Below are 20920 nucleotides of genomic sequence, written 5' to 3' on the forward strand. Positions count from 1 at the left end.
CAGGCACTGCAATGAGCTACAGTAAACAGTACAAGACAGTGGTTTCTGTTCCACAGCTGGCATGAGCTTCAAGCTGTAGACCCTTAAGCCCGAGGTGGTAGGGCCCACCCAGCACTCCAGATAACCTGGGAAGCATCTGGGGTGGGTGCTCACCTCGTTCTTATTTCAGCCAGGAGCCGGACGACTGCCATCACAGGTGCAGAGCCATCTCCTGTTGCAGGAAGCGAGGTGTGAATTGAGAGACTGCCTTCCTGTGGAAGCAGCATGGAATGAACTGCCTGCACCACCTTCTCAGTAATGGACAGTTTGTGGAGGGGCAGTGCCTAAACGTGGGACAAGATGGGGACAGAAAGTTAAAGTAAAATCATCAGAGAAAGTCATAAACCAGATCAAATTTATCAAAAATACAATATACTATGGAATATTCCTAACCAACAAAGAAATGAATTTTGTTATCTAGAGGAAAAATTTTCATACAAATGTAACTCTTCAGTAGTTACAACCAATAAATAAATAAATACACATCACAAGTAAAATTTAAAATACCAAAGTATCTGTTTCTTTACTAGGCAAGTGCATGTTAACTATTGCAGAACAGCTACGATTTTCAGTGACATTTATAAAATATTTCAAAATCATCTTACCTCTGACCTTGGAACACAAAGTCTAGACAATGGAATAGTCAATGTGTCTGACGCTTGAGAAGTCTTTCGACAGTCTATGGGTGGAAATCTGACTGTAGCGATACCTTCCTGTTCGTTGATAGAAGCCACTACTCCAATGCTTCCTGATATTCCTCTACCTAAAACCTAGAGACAGATGGATTAGCACTACCTGTCAGCTCTGATGTGTGTGCAGTTATCTAAAGTGACAAGCAGGAAGTGTCCATTTACAGCTGTCATTACCTGCACTATAGTAATCATTTATTCTAGTGTGGGTATTAGCCCAGGATATGAATCAAAATAGTAGGTTTAAAGTCTTACAGCAAGGTGATCACAACATGCCATCATCTCAAGCTTGCCTGCCTTCCTTCCATTTTCTTTCTTTTTTGGGGGTACTGCAGACTAAAACCCAGAGACACTCTACCACAGAGCTACATCCCCAACTGCTCTCTCCATGACTTTTTTTTTTTTTTAAATTTCTTTTGAGACAGGTCTCACTAAGTTGCTGAAGCTGGCTTTAAATAGGGATTCTTCTGCCTCAGCCTTCTGAGTTGCTGGGCTTACAGGTGTGTGCTATCATGCCTAGCTCTCAAATTTTCAATTCTAAAATATTGCCAATATTAATGACCTTAGAGAACACACATATTGCAGTTAACATTATAAAGTGCTGCATTAGTTTTTTGAAAAATGTATAGTACCATGTAGATTAAAATTCATGTTGCTCAGATTCCTTATTTTTTTTTTTAATATTTATTTTTTAGTTTTTGGCAGACACAACATCTTTCTTTGTATGTGGTGCTAAGGATCGAACCTGGGCCGCACGCATGCCAGGCAAGCGCGCTACCGCTTGAGCCACATCCCCAGCCCTCCTTATTTATTTTGAAGGAATGAGGGCTGGGTTTTTGGGGGTTGGTTGGTTGGTTGGTTTTTTAGCTGCTTCTGTATGGGGGAAGCAATGAGGGGGAAATAGCGGTGGATTACCTGAACCTCAGATCCTATCTTGATTGTCTCTTTGAAGCCTCCAAGTGCACACAGTGCAGCAACAGCCTGGCGAGCAATTCTCTGAAGTTTGGCAAGTTTTCTGCCACTGCTGCTGCCATTTTCCAGAATGCTTTCTGCATGTTTCCCCAGTTGTGGAATGTACATCAATGCACGAGACAGAACCTAAGCACAAGAGGCAGCCTGGGTGTCAGGAGTTACACTTGGTTGTTTGATGCCAGGGATAATGAAGTGTTTACCACAGTACCTGGGTTGTGTTTGTGCTGAAGGAATTTTGGATACAGGAGGTACCAAAAAAACCCCAGGTGTGGCCAATGACATTTGGATACAGGAGGTACCAAAAAAACCCCAGGTGTGGCCAGTGACATATTATATACATACCTTATATAATCAGACAAATCTGAAAAATACACTACCTAAAAATATGGGAGAATCAAACACTGTGCTTCTAAAAGCACTAAGATAAAGCAATCACTCGTCTGAAGGAAGCCCATCTCAGCTTACTGCCTGCCTTCAGCACTTAATTACTTTTAGGACTTCGTATAAGATGTTCACTTGAAGAGTGACTATGGAGAGGGGGAACTGATTACAGATATTTGGTTTTGTGACTTGGCTACTATTATAATGATGAATTACTTACTGATGGGGCCTCCTTAAAACTTAGTGAGTACACTTAACACATCCAATAAATGAAGGCTGCATGACCTCCCAATGTCAGCACCAATCTAACACAAGCGAGAATAGGCACTGCCATTTCTCCCTGAGAAACTATCCTGAGCCAGCAATCACAGGAGACAGAGATTAACAGAGTTGAAACTGCTAAATCAAAGCAAATTCCAGCAGAAAAGTAGTCTGTATATCTGGTTAACTTGGAAAGTCTTTCTTCACTAAGACGTCCATTGCTGTGCATGATTCTAAGGCTGGGGTGGAAAGTAGCTCCCTTCTTCCCTCCTCAGATAAGCAGCAATGCCACACTAACCTTTTCTGCTGTTGTGGTCCATATTTGAGCCGCGTTAGATTCAGGTGCCATTAGCAAGCTATGAAGCAAAGCGATCACTTCTGCAGCCATGCTGTTTGCCACATGCCCACTGATGAAGGGTCGGACAGGGTCAGTCCTGCAAATGTCAATAGGGAAAACTGTCAATACCCAAGGAGGGTTAAAAGTGGTGCAAAATCAGCACTAAGAAGAAATCACTTCTCCCATGACAACCCTCTCAGAGGGTTTTGTCGTAAAAGCCTGAGTCTGGCCCTCCCCACTCTCCCTGTTCCTGGCTGTAGTTACACATTTCTGCACACACTCCCATCATCACTATCTGTCATGTTGTGACGCAGTCCAGAACTGGGATAATGCCAGCACCATGACCTTGAACCTCCAAATTGTGAGCTAAGTAAACCTCTTCTCTTATTGAGCTAGCTATTTCAAGTATTTCATTACAGTGATACGAAGCTAATAAGACACTTTGAAACAACAGACCTTAAATATTTTATTGCATGAGCCACAGAATCAAAGAAAGACCCTGTGCTGCAGCTACTCTTTGCTTGCAAGTACAAACATCTTGTACAAACTCCTCTGAGGAAATACTCACCTATCCCTTCTATTCCTACCCAAAAAAAAAAAAAAAAAAAAAAAATTCATGTGTTCAGTGGGGAAGTCCAGTTTGAAAGGAAAAAATGCTGCAAAACAGGAGTTTATTACCTATTTTGAAGCATCCCCTGGCTCTCTACATAATGTCCACTACATCAGGAGCAACTCCCTGGGCCTCCATTGGACAATCTCAGATCTACCTGAATGGGTTCGCTCCTTGATGTAGCCCCAGACTCTACTTTGAGACCAACTTCTACAACAGATGGGTATTTTTAGGCCCCAACCATCATTTTCAGTAGGTTAAAGGATGAAAAAAAAAATTAAAACTCTAAAAATAAGCCCATTACAAAGCCAATCTGAGACGAATGGACAGATTCTATCAGTGGCAGGTTTACCTGGCGAGTTCTGAGTTCCTCTCTCTGCAGATGGAGGTTTGGGCAGTTTTCTTTTTGTCACCTGTGGACAGTCCACTCACAGTCTCTGGATTGACAGACTCTACTGGTGGCCCAATGCTGACGATGAGGCCTGACTGTGCCCACTTGGTGGCTTTCCGAAGGGCGGCTGCAGCCTCTTCTGTGATCACTTCACAACAGCCACCCTGGGGGTTGATTTGAAGAAACTCGTTTCACCCCCAAGCACTAGGCACTTCCAAATCCCCCTCTATTACCAAAGTAATCCAGCAGGTTCATTTGTAAAAAATTCTAACGTCAAATATTACACAGAGAATATCAAATTTCCATAAACATCCCATGCTCTCACCCAGTCTGAGCAAGTTGTGAGTCCTCTAGATTTTGTTCCTGCAAATCACAACTTCCATAACCATGGGATCCTACTACACACACCTTTACAATTTACTTTTATCAGTTTGCCACACACATATTTTAATAGTTGCATACTATTTTATTTTACAAATTATGAATTTCTTTAACCAATCTCCTATTTATGGGTACATGGACTCTATTTTGTTTTTCAAACAAATCTCTGAAAAATATGCAATGGACATGTTTTTTTGTTGGACACTTGAGAATGTTTATGTACTCTCACTTGAGAATAATGGGTACCATCAAACTTTGCTAACATTACCTGTGTGATAGGTAAAGAGTAATATGTTACTGTTGCTTTTATTACTTTCCTTCAATTGTTTTGGGGTCTGGATATTTAAAAAATATTTTTATGTCTTTAATTATTAAATACCTGTTATTGTCTTAGCAACCTTTCACCTCTCTTAAATTTTACAACTATTTTTAGGTTCTAAAACTATCTTAAACAAGCTGATAAAAACTCATAGGTCAACCTAAGAATTCTCTATTACATTTTTTATTGCATTTCTCTATTATATTTTTAAATTAATGACAAACTGATTTTGACTATTTTCTACCTCTGCCTTTTTTCTTTTTTCTTTTTTTTTTTTTTTTTTTGGTGGGGATGGGGGTGTGCTGGGAATTGGGGATTGAACCCAGGGCCTTATGCATGCTAAGTGCATGTTCTACCACTAAGCCACACCTACAGGCTTCACGAGTTCTCTTTGTTCTCTTTAACATGGCCTCTTAAGCCACTGGCTTTAACTTCTTACCCTGCATTTATGGAAAATTGATTTTTTTTTTTTTTTAGATAGGGTCTCACTATGCTGCCTGTGTTGCCCAGGCTGACCTTGAACTCATAGTCCTTTTGTATTGGTCTCTGAAGTAGCTCGGAGTACAGCTACTAGCCACTGTGCCTGGCAGAACTAATTTTTACAAAAGTTTTCGTAAATGTGGCAAATGCTCATTAATCATGGGTTTACTATAGCAGTTTCTCCCACGAGGTTTACCTTGGTCATGTCTCTATCCATCTTCACAACTTTCTCCATGTTGGCACCAGTACCAAGTCGGAAGGGCCGCCCTTCTGAGCTACTGAAAAAGGGAAGGCAGAGACTGAGTGGCCTTAGATACACTACTGGAGGTGGCTGCTCGCTGCCAGGCAACTCCGTCATGCTTAGGCTGTCCTTAGATGCTAACCCTGGCTTTTAAAATCTACAGTAATACTCTGCATTTTTCAAAAAGGAATTGATTTATTGTTGCATAATCATAGCACTTTTGAAGTCCAAAAAAACAGCTGTTTTAGAGTTGTGATGGTATCTAGACACCCACACAAAAATGATGCACAACAATAAAGCTGAGCAAAGCAGATGCTCTGAAGCTAGCTGCAAGGAGGGCTGGTGCCCAGGAGGCACTCTGAAAGTCACCTCCAAGTCACAGCAGGGAAGTTTCACCAGTAGCTAGACTGTGGCTCCCTGGGGGAAACACTGAAACTTCTTTTCTAATAATTCAGCTTCACTTCCTCCTAAAACAGACACTCCTTAGAGATATGCTCACCTGAGCACTGACCTGCCTGACCCTGCTCTCATGACACCTCTATTCTCTCGGCTGTCGCACTGGCAGAAGGGGTGCAATCATGAGGGTGACAACCTGGTCGGGTCACTCATGTGAATGGATGGCTCTTCCATCTGAGACAAAAACCTATTCTAAATTCCCCTGTGCTAAGCGACAGGCTTTCCTGTCACTCTAGATCACTATGGGATTGTAACATTTGGGCAATAACTATGCTTTCACTTTCTTGTTGAGCAGCTGGGCCATTCACATTTCAGTAAAGCTTTACAAAAGAGTCTCTTTCTCCACCTCACTCTATATTTGCTGATGGCTGAAAGATACCAACAACTGAAAACCAAACTGTATTACTGCCCCTCATGACCCAAGTTGTGCCATGGACTCTGCACCTAACACAAACAGCAAGGCGCTTTCAGCAGGGCTCCAGCTCTGCTAGACTGCGGACACCACCGGAGGTCAAAGTGTCAGTTCTGCCTCACTTTCTCCACGTGTCTCTGCAGGGGTGACAGCAACAGTGTGTGTCTGCTTGTGCTGTTAGGAGGGCTGTGTAGTCAATGTGTGTGAAGGGTTACTCTAGGACACTGTCTGTGGCATGAATAGTGCTTGGTGACATATAGCTACATTATAATCATTAGAGTCACCTTAGTAATGGTTGGAGAACTTCGTGGGAGGACTGGTCTTCCCGTTTGTGAATAAATATGGAGAGCTTGCCGTCCACTGCTTCACTCTCTTCTCCAGGATCTTTATCTCCTTTTAAAGAATTCTTGGGACTGGTTTTTGTTAATGTGGTATCCGGTTCAGAAGCAGTTGGAGAAAGAACTGTCTGACATCCTTAAAGCAAAAAGCAGGCCCATTCAGAAAACAGCAGCATCGTTTCCCCCTAATGAGCAACATTGGTTTGGGAATCTCTCCCCGCTTCCCACCCCCCAGCTCTTTCTTCTTTTTTTTTTTTTTTTTAATATTTATTTTTTAGTTTTCGGCAGACACAACATCTTTGTATGTGGTGCTGAGGATCGAACCCGGGCCGCACGCATGCCAGGCGAGTGCGCTACCGCTTGAGCCACATCCCCAGCCCAGCTCTTTCTTCTTAATCACAGGAAGTTCAGGTACCATCCTGGGCCTGACTCACAGGAGGCGTGCAATCAGTGCCATCCTCCTCCTGGGGAGCTTCTCACCTGGGACCACGTAATCTGCCAGCTTTGCTAAGAGCAAGGAGGCGATCTTGGAAGCTGGGTCACTGGGATCCTCCTGCTCACTGTTTAGGGAGGGGACAGAGTAGCTCCATGGCGGGAGTTCCACATTTCCACAGTCCTCTACGCTCATCAGTGGCAGCGCCGCCCGGCACAGTTGAAGAATGATAAGGACCAATTTTGGAGATGGGCGCTGGTCAAGCAGCAGGGAGAGGAGCTTGGACACACAAGCTGGCTGGCTCAGGATGGCTTTCCCTATGTGGCTCCTGCAGAAAGAAGAAAAGGTCCAAAGTGCTGGAAAGGCTGACCTACAGACACGCAGAGCCAGAGTTCCCTAAGTGAAGTTAAGCAAATGGAAGAAATCAGATTTCAGAAGGAAGATGTAATGATTTGGCAGTATGCTTTTATGAAGGAAAATTAAGGGTTTTTTTTGTTTTGTTTTTTTTGGTAAACATTTGATGAGAGCTCATAATTGACCAATAAGACTTTTTAAAAAAGATTTTTGACTATTTTCTGATCTCTGATGTCTACTTAATTGACATCCTAGATTCAGGGCTTCACAGAACGCCGAGACTGGGAACCTAAACTAGAAGCCTTTCAGTTACTCATTTATTCCTTTTTTTGGTGGTGGTACTAGGGATGGAACCCAGAGAGCTTTACCACTGAGCTACACTATGGTGGGTAGTCAACCACCATAGAACTGCTTGTTTTAAAGACACAGTATGAGAAAATGAGCTAATTACATGCTCTGACTCATGATTATTTAATCTTGCACTGACAAGGGTAAGAGTTTTGGCTATGAAACATAAATGCATATATTCGAAAGGCTAATAGCTATTAGCTATACTAAAGCCAATCAGAATACATTATTTCATGATCAATCTTGAAGCAGGACCTTATGGAAAGGGTATAATAATCTGAATATCTCAAAAGAACCACCACCAAAAGGCACTGCAACTATTCAAGGGAAAAGTCAGGTGCCCCCAGCTCTGGATGGACCTTCCACACCTCGAGAGGTCGTTGAGCAGACTCAGGACATCCTGCAGAGCATCATTTCCTGCAGCCTGGTTGCCACAGCACTCAGTGGCTCGGGCAAGATGATTCGTGAGAAGGCTGGACACCTGCCGAGCCAGCCCCGAGTGCACAGCCTCTGTGGAGCCACCTTCAGAGGTAAAAAGAAAGAGAAAAGGCATAGTGACAATTCAAGGAAGCCATGATGAGCCTGAGGGTGTGGTAAGTCCTTCTCTTGGCCTCCTGTATTAAAAGCTCTTCTCTTGACTAAATGTTCTTTACATGGCTCAATGCCTCACTAATCCAATCAGTGTCTCATTAGACAATATATATATATATACATAAAAAAGTTAAGTTACTCCAAAAACATCCAGTGTTCTTATTGAAAACCAAATACAATTAATCCAAATATGACAAAGGAACATGCACTCTAGGGAAGAATTACTGTTTTACTGGTGATGAAAACATCTTGATCCCCTCCTGGTCCTTTTTGGTATGTGGGATTGAACCCAGGGATGCTTTACCACTGAGCTTCATCCTCAGCCCCTTTAACTTCTTACTTTGGGACAGGGACTAAATTGCTGAGACTGGCCTTGAATTTGTGATCTGCCTGCCTCAGCCACCTGAGTCGCTGGGATCACAGGCATGCCCCACCACACCTGGCAAAACATCTTATTTTTTTTTTTTGTTGGTTGTTGTTGTTGTTTTTAAGTCATACTTTCCTCTTCTCAAACTCTCTGTGGTTCATTCCTGCATCAGGCTCACTGTACTTCCAAAACTCTTTAAACATCCTTTGTAAAAGCTACAAAATATTATTCATCATTTCTTGAATTTCCCATATGCTTTTGGATCCCTGAGCCTCCACATGCTGTTTATTATGCTTCCAAGTCCTCCTGATCCTTCAGGAGTTGCTCACACGTCACCTCCTCTGGGAAGCTTTGCTTGATACCTAGCACAGCTCATCTCTAGAAGACTCTGTGCTTCCACAGCACTTTGTAAGAACCTGATGATGGCATTGATTGCACTATTTCCTCTGTCAGACCAAAGTTCTTCAAGGGAGGAACAATGCCTGATTCATCTTCTGCTGGCATATAATAAGCTCTCAAGTCATTAAAATGCACAGCAAATAAACAGATAAATCAACAAGTTCTATTAAAAAAAAAAAGACCTGGGATACTGTGGGAATTCATTCTTACATTTACTTTTTAAATCAGATTGGTCACTAAAAATATAATTTCAAAATATCCTCTTAAAAATGCAACTGAACAGCTATTTCATAAACCTGTCTACATAGGGCCTGTTAACAGTGTTGACAATTATCCTTTCAATTTTCTGGGGTTGCCACACCTCTTGAAAGTGCTAGGATGTCACTTGGTGCTACAGCATAGTTGTATTTCACAGAGCCGTGCTGGGGAAAGGCCTTCATGAGAGCCCATCCAGTCCTGTGATTTAACAAAGCCTTTCTCCCAAGCCCCATCCAGCACACACACACAACACACAATTCACCAACACAAGAAACTGGTAAGTAGGAAGTTTCTCACCTTCCTCTTTTTCCCACTCGACACAGCGGTTGGCCAGTACCTGGAAGGCAGCCCAGGCCATGGTGGCCACTTTCTGCTTCTTGGTTTGTTTCTCACTGGAGCTGGACTCGGTCTGACTGCTCAAGCTGCACAGTCGATCCATGAGCTGGACAAGGCCACTGCGCACCAGGCACTTCTCCTCACTCCTGATAAGGGGCACAGACACAGTGAAGGAGACGCAGCTGACCAACTGAGGGAAACTCGCAGGAAGTTCAGATTATCAAAGGTGCATGACACAGGTTGGTGTAATTCTTTGTCAACAACTAAGGACAGTGCCATGTGCAATTAACACAGAACTATTTTCTCATAATGGTGACTTCCTTCCTAAATAAGGAACTTCAAATTCTCATTTGTTCATACAGAACAGCAAAGTAAAACTTGATGGAATCAATAGAATGGATGCCATGAGAGAAAAAAATAATATATTTTATCATAAGGGGAGTCAAAGAATAACTCCATAAGCACTTGACGTCTTCAAACTACTGTATGATCCAAGAGAGGAAATAAATGCATCTATCCAAAAAATTCCTGCCAATGTGGTGGTCCATGCCTGTAATCTCACTGACTGAGGAGGCTGAGGCAGGAGGACTGCAAGTTCAAGAACAGTAGCCACCACCTCCCAAAGGAGGAAAAAAAAAATAGAATCCTGCCAAGTGTATAAGTAATTTCCCAAGGACTTACTTTTTTATTTGAACCTCCCTATCTTTATAATGTAATGTAATCCTAATGGCAGTAGAAACTCAATCATAAGGAATTTACATAGGAACTTTATTTGTGTGTCAGGAGGAAAGCTTATTTGATAAGTATTGAATAATCAAATAAAAAATTCAATTTTATAAATTTTTATTTAATGAACTCTTATGGCACAATTTATATACAATAAAGGAATAAAGGGCATTTCCATGCTTACCTGGTGTAAGGTATGGTACACAAGAGTCCAATGCTATTTGCACAAGCGATAGGGTAACGGGCACACAGCGACACGACTGAAGTCATGGTTTCGCCAAAGGCTTCCTGAACCTGCTCGACCATCCCACCACAGGTGAGCTCTTCAATCCTGTGACACAGAAACCAAGGATAGCGTTCCTGAACATATCGAGAACAGTGACTGGGGTTAGGGGAGCAAAAGAGTTCTTTCCAGAAACCCAGAATGCCCAGATAAATCCAGAACTGAAGGGACCTTGGAGATCATCAAACTTGGTGTTTGATAAACTACTGGACCATAGAAGACCACTGGTCAGGATTTCTGAATGTGCCTCAAACATCATGGCCCACACTCAAGAAAACTCCAGGAAACCCTGGCTTAGAGAAAGTTCAATAGGGTCCTTTACTGCAGAACTTCTAATAAATTTAAAGGACACAGCATCTCTAAGAGCAGAAAAATAGTATTCAATATTTACCAAAGCCATTTGATAAAGAAACCATTATTTGAGATAGGTCCACAACATCCCATGCAGCATGAATTCTATAAATGCAATTGTATGAGAAAACCAAGGCCCAGATAGATTAGCTAAGAGTCTTTTTCAAGTTTATACTTCAGATGAGCACGGTGGTACAGCCTGAAATCCCAGCGGCTCAGGAGGCTGAGGCAGGAGGATTGCAAGTTCAAAGCCAGCCTCAGCAAAAGCAAGGAACTAAGCAACTCAGCGAGACCCTGTTCCCTAAATAAAATACAAAATAGAACTGGGAATGTGGCCCAGTAGTTGAGTACCCCTGATTTTAATCCCTGGTACCCCCTCAAAAAAAGTTTATACTTCAACTGTTAGCAGGGTATGGGATATCTGTTGATGTGAAATAAGACTTTCAAAAGTAAAAACTCAAGATGGGATCAATTCTACAGAAATTAATATTAATTGAGAACTGAAGCAATCAGGATTTATCTTCAGAAATATGCAATATAATATTTTATGCTAGCAAAAATTTTAAAAAGTAAAACTAAGGTGAGGTTTAATAATAGGGAATTGGATGAAGAATATGATGCAATGCTACACAATCCCCCAAAACACCAGAGATGATACTGACAGAACAAAGAACAAACACACTAAAATATTAGCAGATGTTATTTTAGAATGATGGATTTACAGGTGGCTTTTATTTTAATTTTTAGAAATTTCTGCATTTTTCAAATATTTTACAAATGACACTGAAAAATGGGGTGGAGAAAGGAGAATGCTGCTGTGTTGTAGAGAACTAACTCTGGAAGCAGCTGTGGTGCCCACCAGTGCTCCTCCCTGAATCCTCCCTCTGGGCACCCCAGGGCTGAGAGGGCTTGTGGCCAGTAGAGATGATGAGCCAGAGCTCTGACAAGGAAACAACTGCTCTCAAGACTGCGGTCTCTGTGGCTACCTGATGACCACAAGCCAGGAAGTAGTGAATTGCCTGGCCTCTTCCAATTGACAAGAAATTTCCCAAGATATTCACTTTAACTCTTAGTTAACACATCTTTCTCTACCTGACCCTCTCCTGTTGTCCACAGTTCCTCAAAGAATTGCCAGGAGGCACAAGCAGCCACCAGCAATCCTAATTCAGGACAAGTAGATAAATGCCTTTTCTATTTCTACTTGAGGATCTTTGAAGCCCAGCAGGAAACTCATACAGAAAAACTCTTCCCAAATTAGCTACAAAACCTTCTTCTAGCTGGGCATAGTGGTGCACACCTGTAATCCCAGTGGCTCAGGAGGCTGAGATAGGAGGATCATGAGTTCAAAGCCAACCTCAGCAAAAGTAAGGTGCTAAGCAACTCAGTGAGACCCTGTCTCTAAATAAAATACAAAGTAGGGCTGAGGATGTGGCTCAGTGGCCAAGTGCTCCAGAGTTGAATCCCCAGTACCCCCTAAAACAAACAAGCAACAACAACAAAAAAACCCTTCTAGCCAGACACAGTGGTGCACTCCGTAATCCCAGAGACTTGGGAAACTGAGGCAGGAGAATTGCAAATTTGAGGCCAGCCTCCACAACTTATTGATACCCTGGCCCAAAATAAAAAATAAAAAGGGTTGGGGGGACTAGGGTAGCTCAATGGTAGCATGCTTGTCTTGCATGTGTGAGGCACTGGGTTTGATCTTCAGTACTACATAAAAGTAAATAAATAAAGGTATTGTGTCCATCTACAACTAAAAAGTGGGGGGCTGCTAAGGATATGGCTCAGTGGTTAACACTCTGAGTTCAATCCCTAGTACCAAAAAAAGGGACAAAATAGACCTATTGTATTGATGTGAAAGACAGATAACCAAGATATGAGTGAAACAATCATGATTATAGAAAGGCATATAGAATATGATCTGATTTATGGAAAAAATGATATACTCTTATATGTGCAAAGAGAATTAAATAGCCATTTATACATGTAGTATTGATACAACAAACTCTCACCGAATAGAATAACACATAGACACTTACATTCTGTTATGTATACTGAGATTTTTGCAAAATCAAGTGCCATGTCTATAAAAATAAAATATTCTAGGGGAAAACATCAGCAAATGCCACTGCCTATGTTCTCAGCCTGACAGTGACCTTTGAATAGCTCTGCCCATTCTGGAGAGGACACTAGTTTCTTGATTCAAATAAATTCAGATCCATTGTTTCCAGAGATGGCCTTTTTCTCCTTTTAATCCTAGGTTTATTAACTGCCATTTATTAACAGAAACAACTGACCTGGGTCCTCCCTGGAGGACCATGGTCACTGGCCCCACAAGATGTGTCACTCCCCCAACGCGCACGGCAGCCGTGAGCAGCTCTCGCATGTGCACCAGGGCTTGCTTGCGTGTGTTTCCCCTCCGCCACCTCGTCTGTGCAGCAAGAAGGAAGCTGCTGCTGGACACCTGAAAGGCATGAGAAGGAAGAACACTGACTCCTGCTGTCACAAGACCCTCCGCGCTGTCAGGAACTTTTCATCTGTAGTCTGCAAAATGTGACATACAGCTTGGTCGGGATTGGTGCCAATGAAAGCAAACAGCTGCCCCAGCAGGACGCTATAGGTGGGCTTGTCCCTGCTGTCCTCAATGGCCAATGATTGCAGGAGTGTAAAGGAGCTGCTGCGGTGGCTGGTCACATGTCGACGCCTACAGGAGAGACAAACCAGCCATTGGTCAAACAAGATACGTGGTGGGGAGGGGGAGGGGGTGTTGTTTCAATCAACACATTCAGCAGCATGTGGGAATCCAACCCTGGCCATTAGCCATTTACCTCTGATTTGCTCTAGTAAATTCCAAATCTTCATTACCAATCATTTCTAGGTCAGAAGGAGCCGACATACTACGGAGAAAAACTGGCTGCCGGATGGCATGAGATATCACCTTTGTTTCAGAAGCTGATTTACAAGCTGGAACAAAAAGAGGACAAGGTTAAACTTCCTGCTATCCAATGTGTGAGAAGCTGCAGCAACAGCTAAATGTAACACAGAACTACCAAATGGTGTTTGGCAATGGGCTCAGCCATCAGTCCAGTTAGCACAGCACTGATGAGTTTTAGGCCAATTTATTTTGTAACTATCAATGTTCACTTCAGTACAAACATTATAAAAAGCAATAGAGGACACAGGGAGTAACTTCTGGAAGCACTAATTTCTTTTTTTGTTTTTTTGAATTTTAATTTTTTTTTTTTAATTTTTCGGCAGACACAACATCTTTGTTTGTACGTGGTGCCGAGGATCGAACCCGGGCCGCATGCATGCCAGGCGAGCGCGCTACCGCTTGAGCCACATCCCCAGCCCAGCACTAATTTCTTGATTCAAATAAATCCAGATACATTGTTTCCAGAGATGGCCCTTGTCTCCTTTTAATTCTAGATTTATTAACTGCCATTGGGTGATTGCTCTCCTTTGATTATAGTTGATAGGAGTAAATATCATACTTGAGCTGGAAGGGGACTGACCCTATCTATTGGATATTCCTTAACCATATCAAGGAAGTGGTTGTTTTATAAAAGAACATGTAAATGGAAGAGGACAAAACTATAGGTAAAAACCAGCTAAGAAAAAACAATGTTGAAAAAGTGGAAATGTCATTTTGTCTAAAGAGTAGTTAGAAAACTTAAATCTAATAATTCTTGAAGAATTAAATTTATAGAATTCTATCTTTCAAGTCTTGCAAATACTACTGGTTCACCATTTCAGAGGTCAAGAGCCGTTTGGAAGCCTTACTGAGTGGTTCAGGTCTTCACACAGGAACCTCAATCAATCTAGGTGTACATGGCCAGGAAGTGGTAAGTATACTGGACCTCCTTGGCATGTGATCATACCAACACTCAGTACACGTCTCTCTCCAACACCTGTATACATCCTTTGCCCCCCTTTGTTTGTTTCTTTCTTTCTAGGAGTATCCTGGAGTGAATTCTTGACAAAGTGGCTGATATCTACATTATAAGCAAAGTGGCACCAGAAGCCGTGAAGGGGTCTTAGAGAGTACCCGGTGTCTCTGCAGGGGTTCCCGAGATGCTCCTGGTGAGGCCAGACTGGGCCGCAATGGTGACATGCAGCAGCAGCTCAGCGCGGTTCATTAGACTCTTCACTAATGTCTTCGTTTTAGCCAGTGGATGAGAGGGCTTCTGAATAAGAGAATTCACTTCTTGTAGGAACTTCTCCCTATAAAGAAAGACTGATGTGCACTTAGTCCTCTAGCTTACCAAAACCATGTTTTATTAAAATGACAGAGAAGATGGGAGGAAAATAAGCAAAACAAACCTAATCAACATTGCTTACCCACCCCTTTCTGTATCCAAAGGGAGTGACTATAAACTCTGATCACTTTTAGTTCCCCTTCCTGTTCTCAAAGCCTATGCTGCCTTTTGAAGGTTTAAATCAAAACTTCCAGTTTCCCAAATGAGTTCCAACTCTCAAATATTTGAGGACTGTATGACATTTACAAAAGAATCTATCAAAAGACTAGATCTTCACAATTTGTTTTGAGCATCAAGGTGATAAATTAGTTTTAATAGTTATTAACATCACTAACCTCAGTGATAGGACCATGTTTTCAAGATCATTTCCATCAAAGGAGACTTCCTTCATTGAACACAAAAGTTCTAGTTCTTTCATTTTGTTCTAAAGAAGGAAAAATCAAGAAAAGATGGTATGCAGATCTGCAGAAACCAAGTTTTACTGTTAAAAGGAACAGAAAAGGTCAGGGAATAACTACCACCTTTGGTACATAGTTCTATTCTTTTTTGTTTTTTAAATATTTTTTTAGTTGTAGATGGACACAATATCTTTATATCTTTATTTATTTGTTTTTATGTGGCACTGAGGATCAAATCAGTACCTCACATGTGCAAGGCAAGTGCACTACCACAGAGCCACAACCCCAGCCCCTATAGGTCTATTCTTAAAGCACATTTGTAAGTTATTGTTTGATATTCTAATGGTTAAAAATGACATGGGTTGCTTTCTGAGGATTTCTCTGGGGATTATTACTCTGCTTGTGTTTTGTTTTTCAAGACTTGAAAGAAATTTTTGATAATAATGATCATTTCTTTAAACTTTAAAACTAATTGAAAATAATTATTTATATATCGACATGACTATTGACATATTGTTCTAAACAATTTTCATTTGATCCTTTTAAAGAATGAGTGCATTCCTGTTGTGTTCAATGGTTTAGGAAGTGACACTATCTCTGCACACACATGGCTATGCCTCTCTTCCATAATGGCAAAGCCCCAATGGCAAATCACATCCTTTGCTCACCTCATTAAAATGGTAATCATAAAAGAAAGGCATGTTGTTCTCCAGTTTCCCCTGCATGGCATCATCAACCTCACTTTGCCACTTCTGTTCCAGTTCTGCAACACTCTAACAGAGACAAAAATAAAACAGTGGGTGAACAGAAGCAAAATGAAAACAAAGGCAATATGCAACTTCAGACATTGATTTTGTAACAGTAATTTAAAAATTTTTTATCCTGTTTCAAACTTCTCTAACTTTCCAGGAAAGAAATTACTTCTAACAGTTTTAAGACGGGTAAAAACATCTTAGCTTTCACTTACCTGCAGCTGTCTCTCCATGGCATTGAGTTTCTTAAAGGTCTCTCCCATAATTTTACATAGTAAGTCATATTCCTCAGCATGTTCTTCTTGATATTGGAAATTTATTAGGGATTGCAGTGCATCGACCAAGTTCAAGTGCTTAATAACACATGATACCACCATTTCCTCCATCACATCTGGCTGAATCACTTCCCTGGGATTACAATGGATGTGAGTCAGGTATTTTCCAGGCTCTCAATTTACTAATACTGTACTTTGTATGCTGAAGAATGCAGGAATTGATTTAAACACATAAATATTTGACATATTTCCTTTATTACAATATTACATGTGTATCAATGGTGCATTGTGGGGCTGTATGTTGACAGGTAATATAGCATATTCACTGATAAAACTCAGTTTTATTAGCCAATAAAGCTGAAAAATCAAAATTAAAGATGCTTCCCCTTATTATGATTTGTATATTTTGAGCTAGAGTCATTGGAATAGGTCTAAGGATAAAAATGATCCTCATAATCATTTAGCGACTAATTAATATTATGTAGTACTAAGGATTGTGATATTTAATGCATATGGATATTTGGAATAAAAATAATAGTGTTTTCTGTATTCATTTTGAATTTCAACCATTCTAAATTTTTGTCTCAGAAGTGGCCAGTCTTGCCTGGGAAGGCAGGCCAAAGGCTGCAAAACAGACATAAAACAAGAACACCACAAATACATTTGAAACTGCGAGCCTTCATGCTTGCTACTTTATTTTTTAACACCTTATTTTATTTACTTATTTTTATGTGGTGCTGAGGATCAAACCCATGGCCTCACACATGCTACTGCTGAGCTACAACCCCAGCCCCTCATGCTTGCCACTTTTGCAGGAATCAAAAATGAAGACATGGGGCTGGGGTCATGGCTCAGTGGTAGAGCGCTTGCCTCGCATGTGTGAGGCACTTGGTTCAATTCTCAGCACTGCATATAAATAAATGAATAAAATAAATGCCCATCAACAACTAAAAAAATATTTTTTTAAAAATGAAGACATGGCTCTAGACTCTAATCAAAGTAGGGGCTGAGTACTAGTAGAAGGTCAAACTACCAGAGAAAAACCTAGAACTTGCCAAATTTTAGTGTTCATGAGTCACATGGGAAACCTGTTAAGGCACAGTTAACTGGGCTCCATCCTCAGAGTTTCTGACTCAGTAGGTGTGAAAAAGAGACTCAACCACCAACAAATTTCTAGGTGATGCTAATGCTGCAGATCACTTTGAAAAATCACAAACTAGAATACTACCTGGTGGGGTGAGCTCTCCGGAGTTCTCAGTTCATAACATTTAAAAAAATTTTTTTTTTTTCTTGGTAGAGCAGGATATCAAATCCAGGGCCCTGTGCATGCTAGGCAAGTGCTCTATCACTGAGCTACACCCCCAGCCCTAAGTTAACATACAATTTAAGATTCATTTGCTAGACCAGGAGAAGAAATATAACCCCTTCCATAGTCCAAATGGTTGATTTTTTTTTTTTTTTTTTTTTTTTTGCCATTGGGGAGAGAAAAATGCAACATACTTTATACTTGGTCTAAATTGAGGTCTAGCTCGCCCAGAAATTTCCCTGAGCTTTATCATGATTCCTGGAGGCAGCCGGATCCGGGGCAGGTCAAAGTAGTTCCCAACAGGAGGCACGAGGACATCCGAGGGGTAGGTGAACTCTCGGTCTTCCTCTATGGTCAGAGGCAGTGGAGAGGGGCTTGGGGTGAGGGCAGGCGAGATGACGCCATTGGCCTCCACCTGCCACTGGCACCTAGGCAGACAATAAAGAGGCTCTTCATGCTCTCAGATCAAGATTACTAGAAAGCTACTTGCTGCTTGCAGATATATCAACATATGAAGGAGCTGTTGTGTTAGATATTTATTCATCAAACCTTCTAAAGAAAAATGAGCAATGTATGAAAGCACATTTTTGCGAATTTACCTCCTCCCCAACATTTTATTCTGAAACATACAGAAAAATTGAAAAAAATTACAGGGTAAATATCCACATATCAACTGCCTGGATTCTACAATTTACACCATCATATTGATTTATCACGTATCTACCCATCCTTTTGGGGATCCCTCAATTTAATGTCACACTATTCGGATTGGAAAAAAACTTAGGCAGTTCAAAGACATAAATTTAAATTTAGTAATGCAAAGGTCAGAAAGCACCATGGTGTAATTTTCCTCTTATTCCTCAGACCCAAAACCAATGAGATGGTCAGGCCATAGGCACAACTAGTAGGGAAATGTATAAAAAGTCGTTTTCCACATAAAGTTCTTTTTTCTTTGTGGGCAAAACAAGCTCAATTTGAACCTTTTCATTACCTTTGTAAAAGTTTGGACCGCAAAAGCTCCTGACAGGCTTCCTCTTCTTTGGTAATTTCTGGTCCATTGTACAGGATTCTTAACATGGAACAAGCTAACACAGACAGACCTAAAGCCAGGTCCACCAGAAAGGGCAGGCCTCCTGAGACGTCCTCCGAGGACTCCTACAATGCAGACAGGCAAACCACACTGGTCAGTGGACACTGGCAGAGCTTGCGACCTGGTCTGCACCATCCCTACCATGGGGATTCACAGAGCGGCACTGGGTGTCATCCCTATGGTACTCAAGTCCAGCACCCAACATCGACAGTAGGTAGCCACACTGGAATGACCTCTGAGTGAGGCTGCATCACAATTCTGGAGAGAGAATAGCTGATAGGACTGCATATCACAAACAGCATGAACCATGTGCAAGGAGCCCAGATTGTCTAGGTAGCTCCCTCCCTGCTGTGCCCATCCACTCACAAATCACTATTTCTTTTTGTCATCTCAGTCCTGTGCTCAAACCACAATGCTTACAGTGACTGTACTGAGTTCATTAGAAAATGTTTGAGGGCCTTGTGTGTACAGCTCTTCTTCTAGGTGCCTGAGATACAGCACAGGGCAAAACAAAGATCCCTGTCCTCATGAAGCTTACATTCTAGCAAACAGTTCCCCTCTAGAGAGTGTTTGACTTAAGCAACTTCCCAGTCAAAATATATTTTTTAAAATTCAGCAACTAAAGGGGTCAGTGGAACTCCTATTACCTTTATTTTTCTTTAAGTTTTTTTTAGTTGTAGATGGACACAATACCTATATTTTATTTGTTCATTTTTATGTGGTGCTGGGGATGGAACCCAGTGCCTCACACATGCTAGGCAAGTACATCCCCAGCCCCTCCCCTATTACTATTAAAACACAGAACCCAAGTACTTCCTTTCTACTGAGTGTTGGAATCTTCTTTGCCCTGTGAGCAGATGCCAGAGTTAGGGCACCTCTCCAAGTCCTGAAGATGGAGCCCCTGGCAATGAATTATTTCTGTGTTGCTGAACTGATTTTAGGTAACAGTTCATTTTACTCCATAAACCTATTACTAATAGTAATTTACTACAGCCAGATGGAAGAGATGGATGGAAAGCGGCCCTGTTTCCAAGGCAAATATGATGTATGTAACCAAGGCATATAGGAGAAAGTACATTTTTCCCACAGCAGTGGTTAGGTTCAAGTACCTGAGCGCGAACTGTGCACGCAAAGCCCCACATAGCTTTATCAGGAGTGTTGTGTTCACGGCCACTTCTCATTTCAAAGGAGAAGGTGACTGTATCTCCTTCCACCTTAAAATTTAAGGGGGGAAAATACACTTTAAAAGCAAGACATATAACTTTCAAGAGAGCAATGAATGTTAGAGATTTACTTTCCAAAGGACCACAGAAATGTCTCACTCCTTTTCTCACTTGCTTTTTGATTCAAATTTCATTCCCTCTCATTTAGACGTCAACCTTTTAAGTGTCCCTTCTGACCAAGCAGCCTTAGGGACAAGGCATCTGTGAAATGGGCTATGACTGCCCAACAGTAGGCTCAGAGTAAAGATTAGTCAAATCTTGAGCATAATCCTAATGAGTTTCTCATATTTCTATTCTTTCTGCTCTCTTTTTGCCTCTTCCCCACTTCACTGGGTCAAGAAGGCAGGCAGATGACAAGCTCTCCTGAAGAACTCTATGGTGGGAGGCCTGGCTCTGTGATAGGGAACCAGTTCCACAAGTAAGGAGCAAAGGCAGTGAATTAGAGAGCAACCACGAAGGGTGCTGATCCGGATTTGAGTGCAACCAGACTACATCCTGGAGATCATCAGCTGTCTCTGGCTGAGTTACAAGGGTACATAATATTTGTCAATAAGGGACTAGAAACAGAATTAGGAGACATTTTGGGGTTTGATGGACTTCTGAGTTCATATTCACATTCTAGGCACATACTAATAAGTAATTCAAGGGCCCAGATTACAAAGCATGGCCCTAATCGCATCAGTTTGAGAATGGGCCATTATTTTTCTCCAAAGGCCCTAATTCGTTTGAAAACATTAACTCTACACTTTTAAACTGCAGTGGCCTGTAGTTCTGGCTTCTCAGCATCAGGAAGTCTGGGGAACTAGCAGACCTTTTAATGAACATGGAAGAAAATGCCATGACAACCTCCATCCATGGAGCGAT

At 41.6% G+C, this 20920-nt stretch overlaps 1 protein-coding gene across 6 annotated transcripts in view; it reads right to left on the reverse strand.

Annotated features, from left to right (window-relative positions):
- The window catches only part of HECTD4 (HECT domain E3 ubiquitin protein ligase 4), a 188896-nt gene that overhangs the window by 53701 nt on the left and 114275 nt on the right, over positions 1 to 20920 (reverse strand). For all 6 annotated transcript variants that reach the window (XR_014021088.1, XM_081286402.1, XM_081286401.1 and 3 more), the window contains exons 23-43: positions 19943 to 20047; positions 18735 to 18898; positions 17938 to 18171; positions 16378 to 16570; positions 16079 to 16183; positions 15348 to 15436; positions 14802 to 14977; positions 13582 to 13717; positions 13316 to 13457; positions 13051 to 13217; positions 10304 to 10450; positions 9355 to 9539; positions 7811 to 7964; positions 6788 to 7068; positions 6254 to 6443; positions 5057 to 5138; positions 3642 to 3844; positions 2641 to 2776; positions 1644 to 1826; positions 645 to 809; positions 154 to 323 (exon numbers count right to left, since the gene is read on the reverse strand). Coding sequence is in view for 5 of the 6 variants with exons in the window: in XM_081286402.1 (XP_081142528.1) it covers positions 154 to 323; positions 645 to 809; positions 1644 to 1826; positions 2641 to 2776; positions 3642 to 3844; positions 5057 to 5138; positions 6254 to 6443; positions 6788 to 7068; positions 7811 to 7964; positions 9355 to 9539; positions 10304 to 10450; positions 13051 to 13217; positions 13316 to 13457; positions 13582 to 13717; positions 14802 to 14977; positions 15348 to 15436; positions 16079 to 16183; positions 16378 to 16570; positions 17938 to 18171; positions 18735 to 18898; positions 19943 to 20047 (3407 nt within the window). In the remaining variant the exon portion in view is untranslated. The remainder of the gene's footprint in view (positions 1 to 153; positions 324 to 644; positions 810 to 1643; positions 1827 to 2640; positions 2777 to 3641; positions 3845 to 5056; positions 5139 to 6253; positions 6444 to 6787; positions 7069 to 7810; positions 7965 to 9354; positions 9540 to 10303; positions 10451 to 13050; positions 13218 to 13315; positions 13458 to 13581; positions 13718 to 14801; positions 14978 to 15347; positions 15437 to 16078; positions 16184 to 16377; positions 16571 to 17937; positions 18172 to 18734; positions 18899 to 19942; positions 20048 to 20920) is intronic.

Source organism: Spermophilus citellus (assembly GCF_964194105.1).
Source record: "Spermophilus citellus genome assembly, chromosome: 3".
NCBI lineage: Eukaryota > Metazoa > Chordata > Mammalia > Rodentia > Sciuridae > Spermophilus > Spermophilus citellus.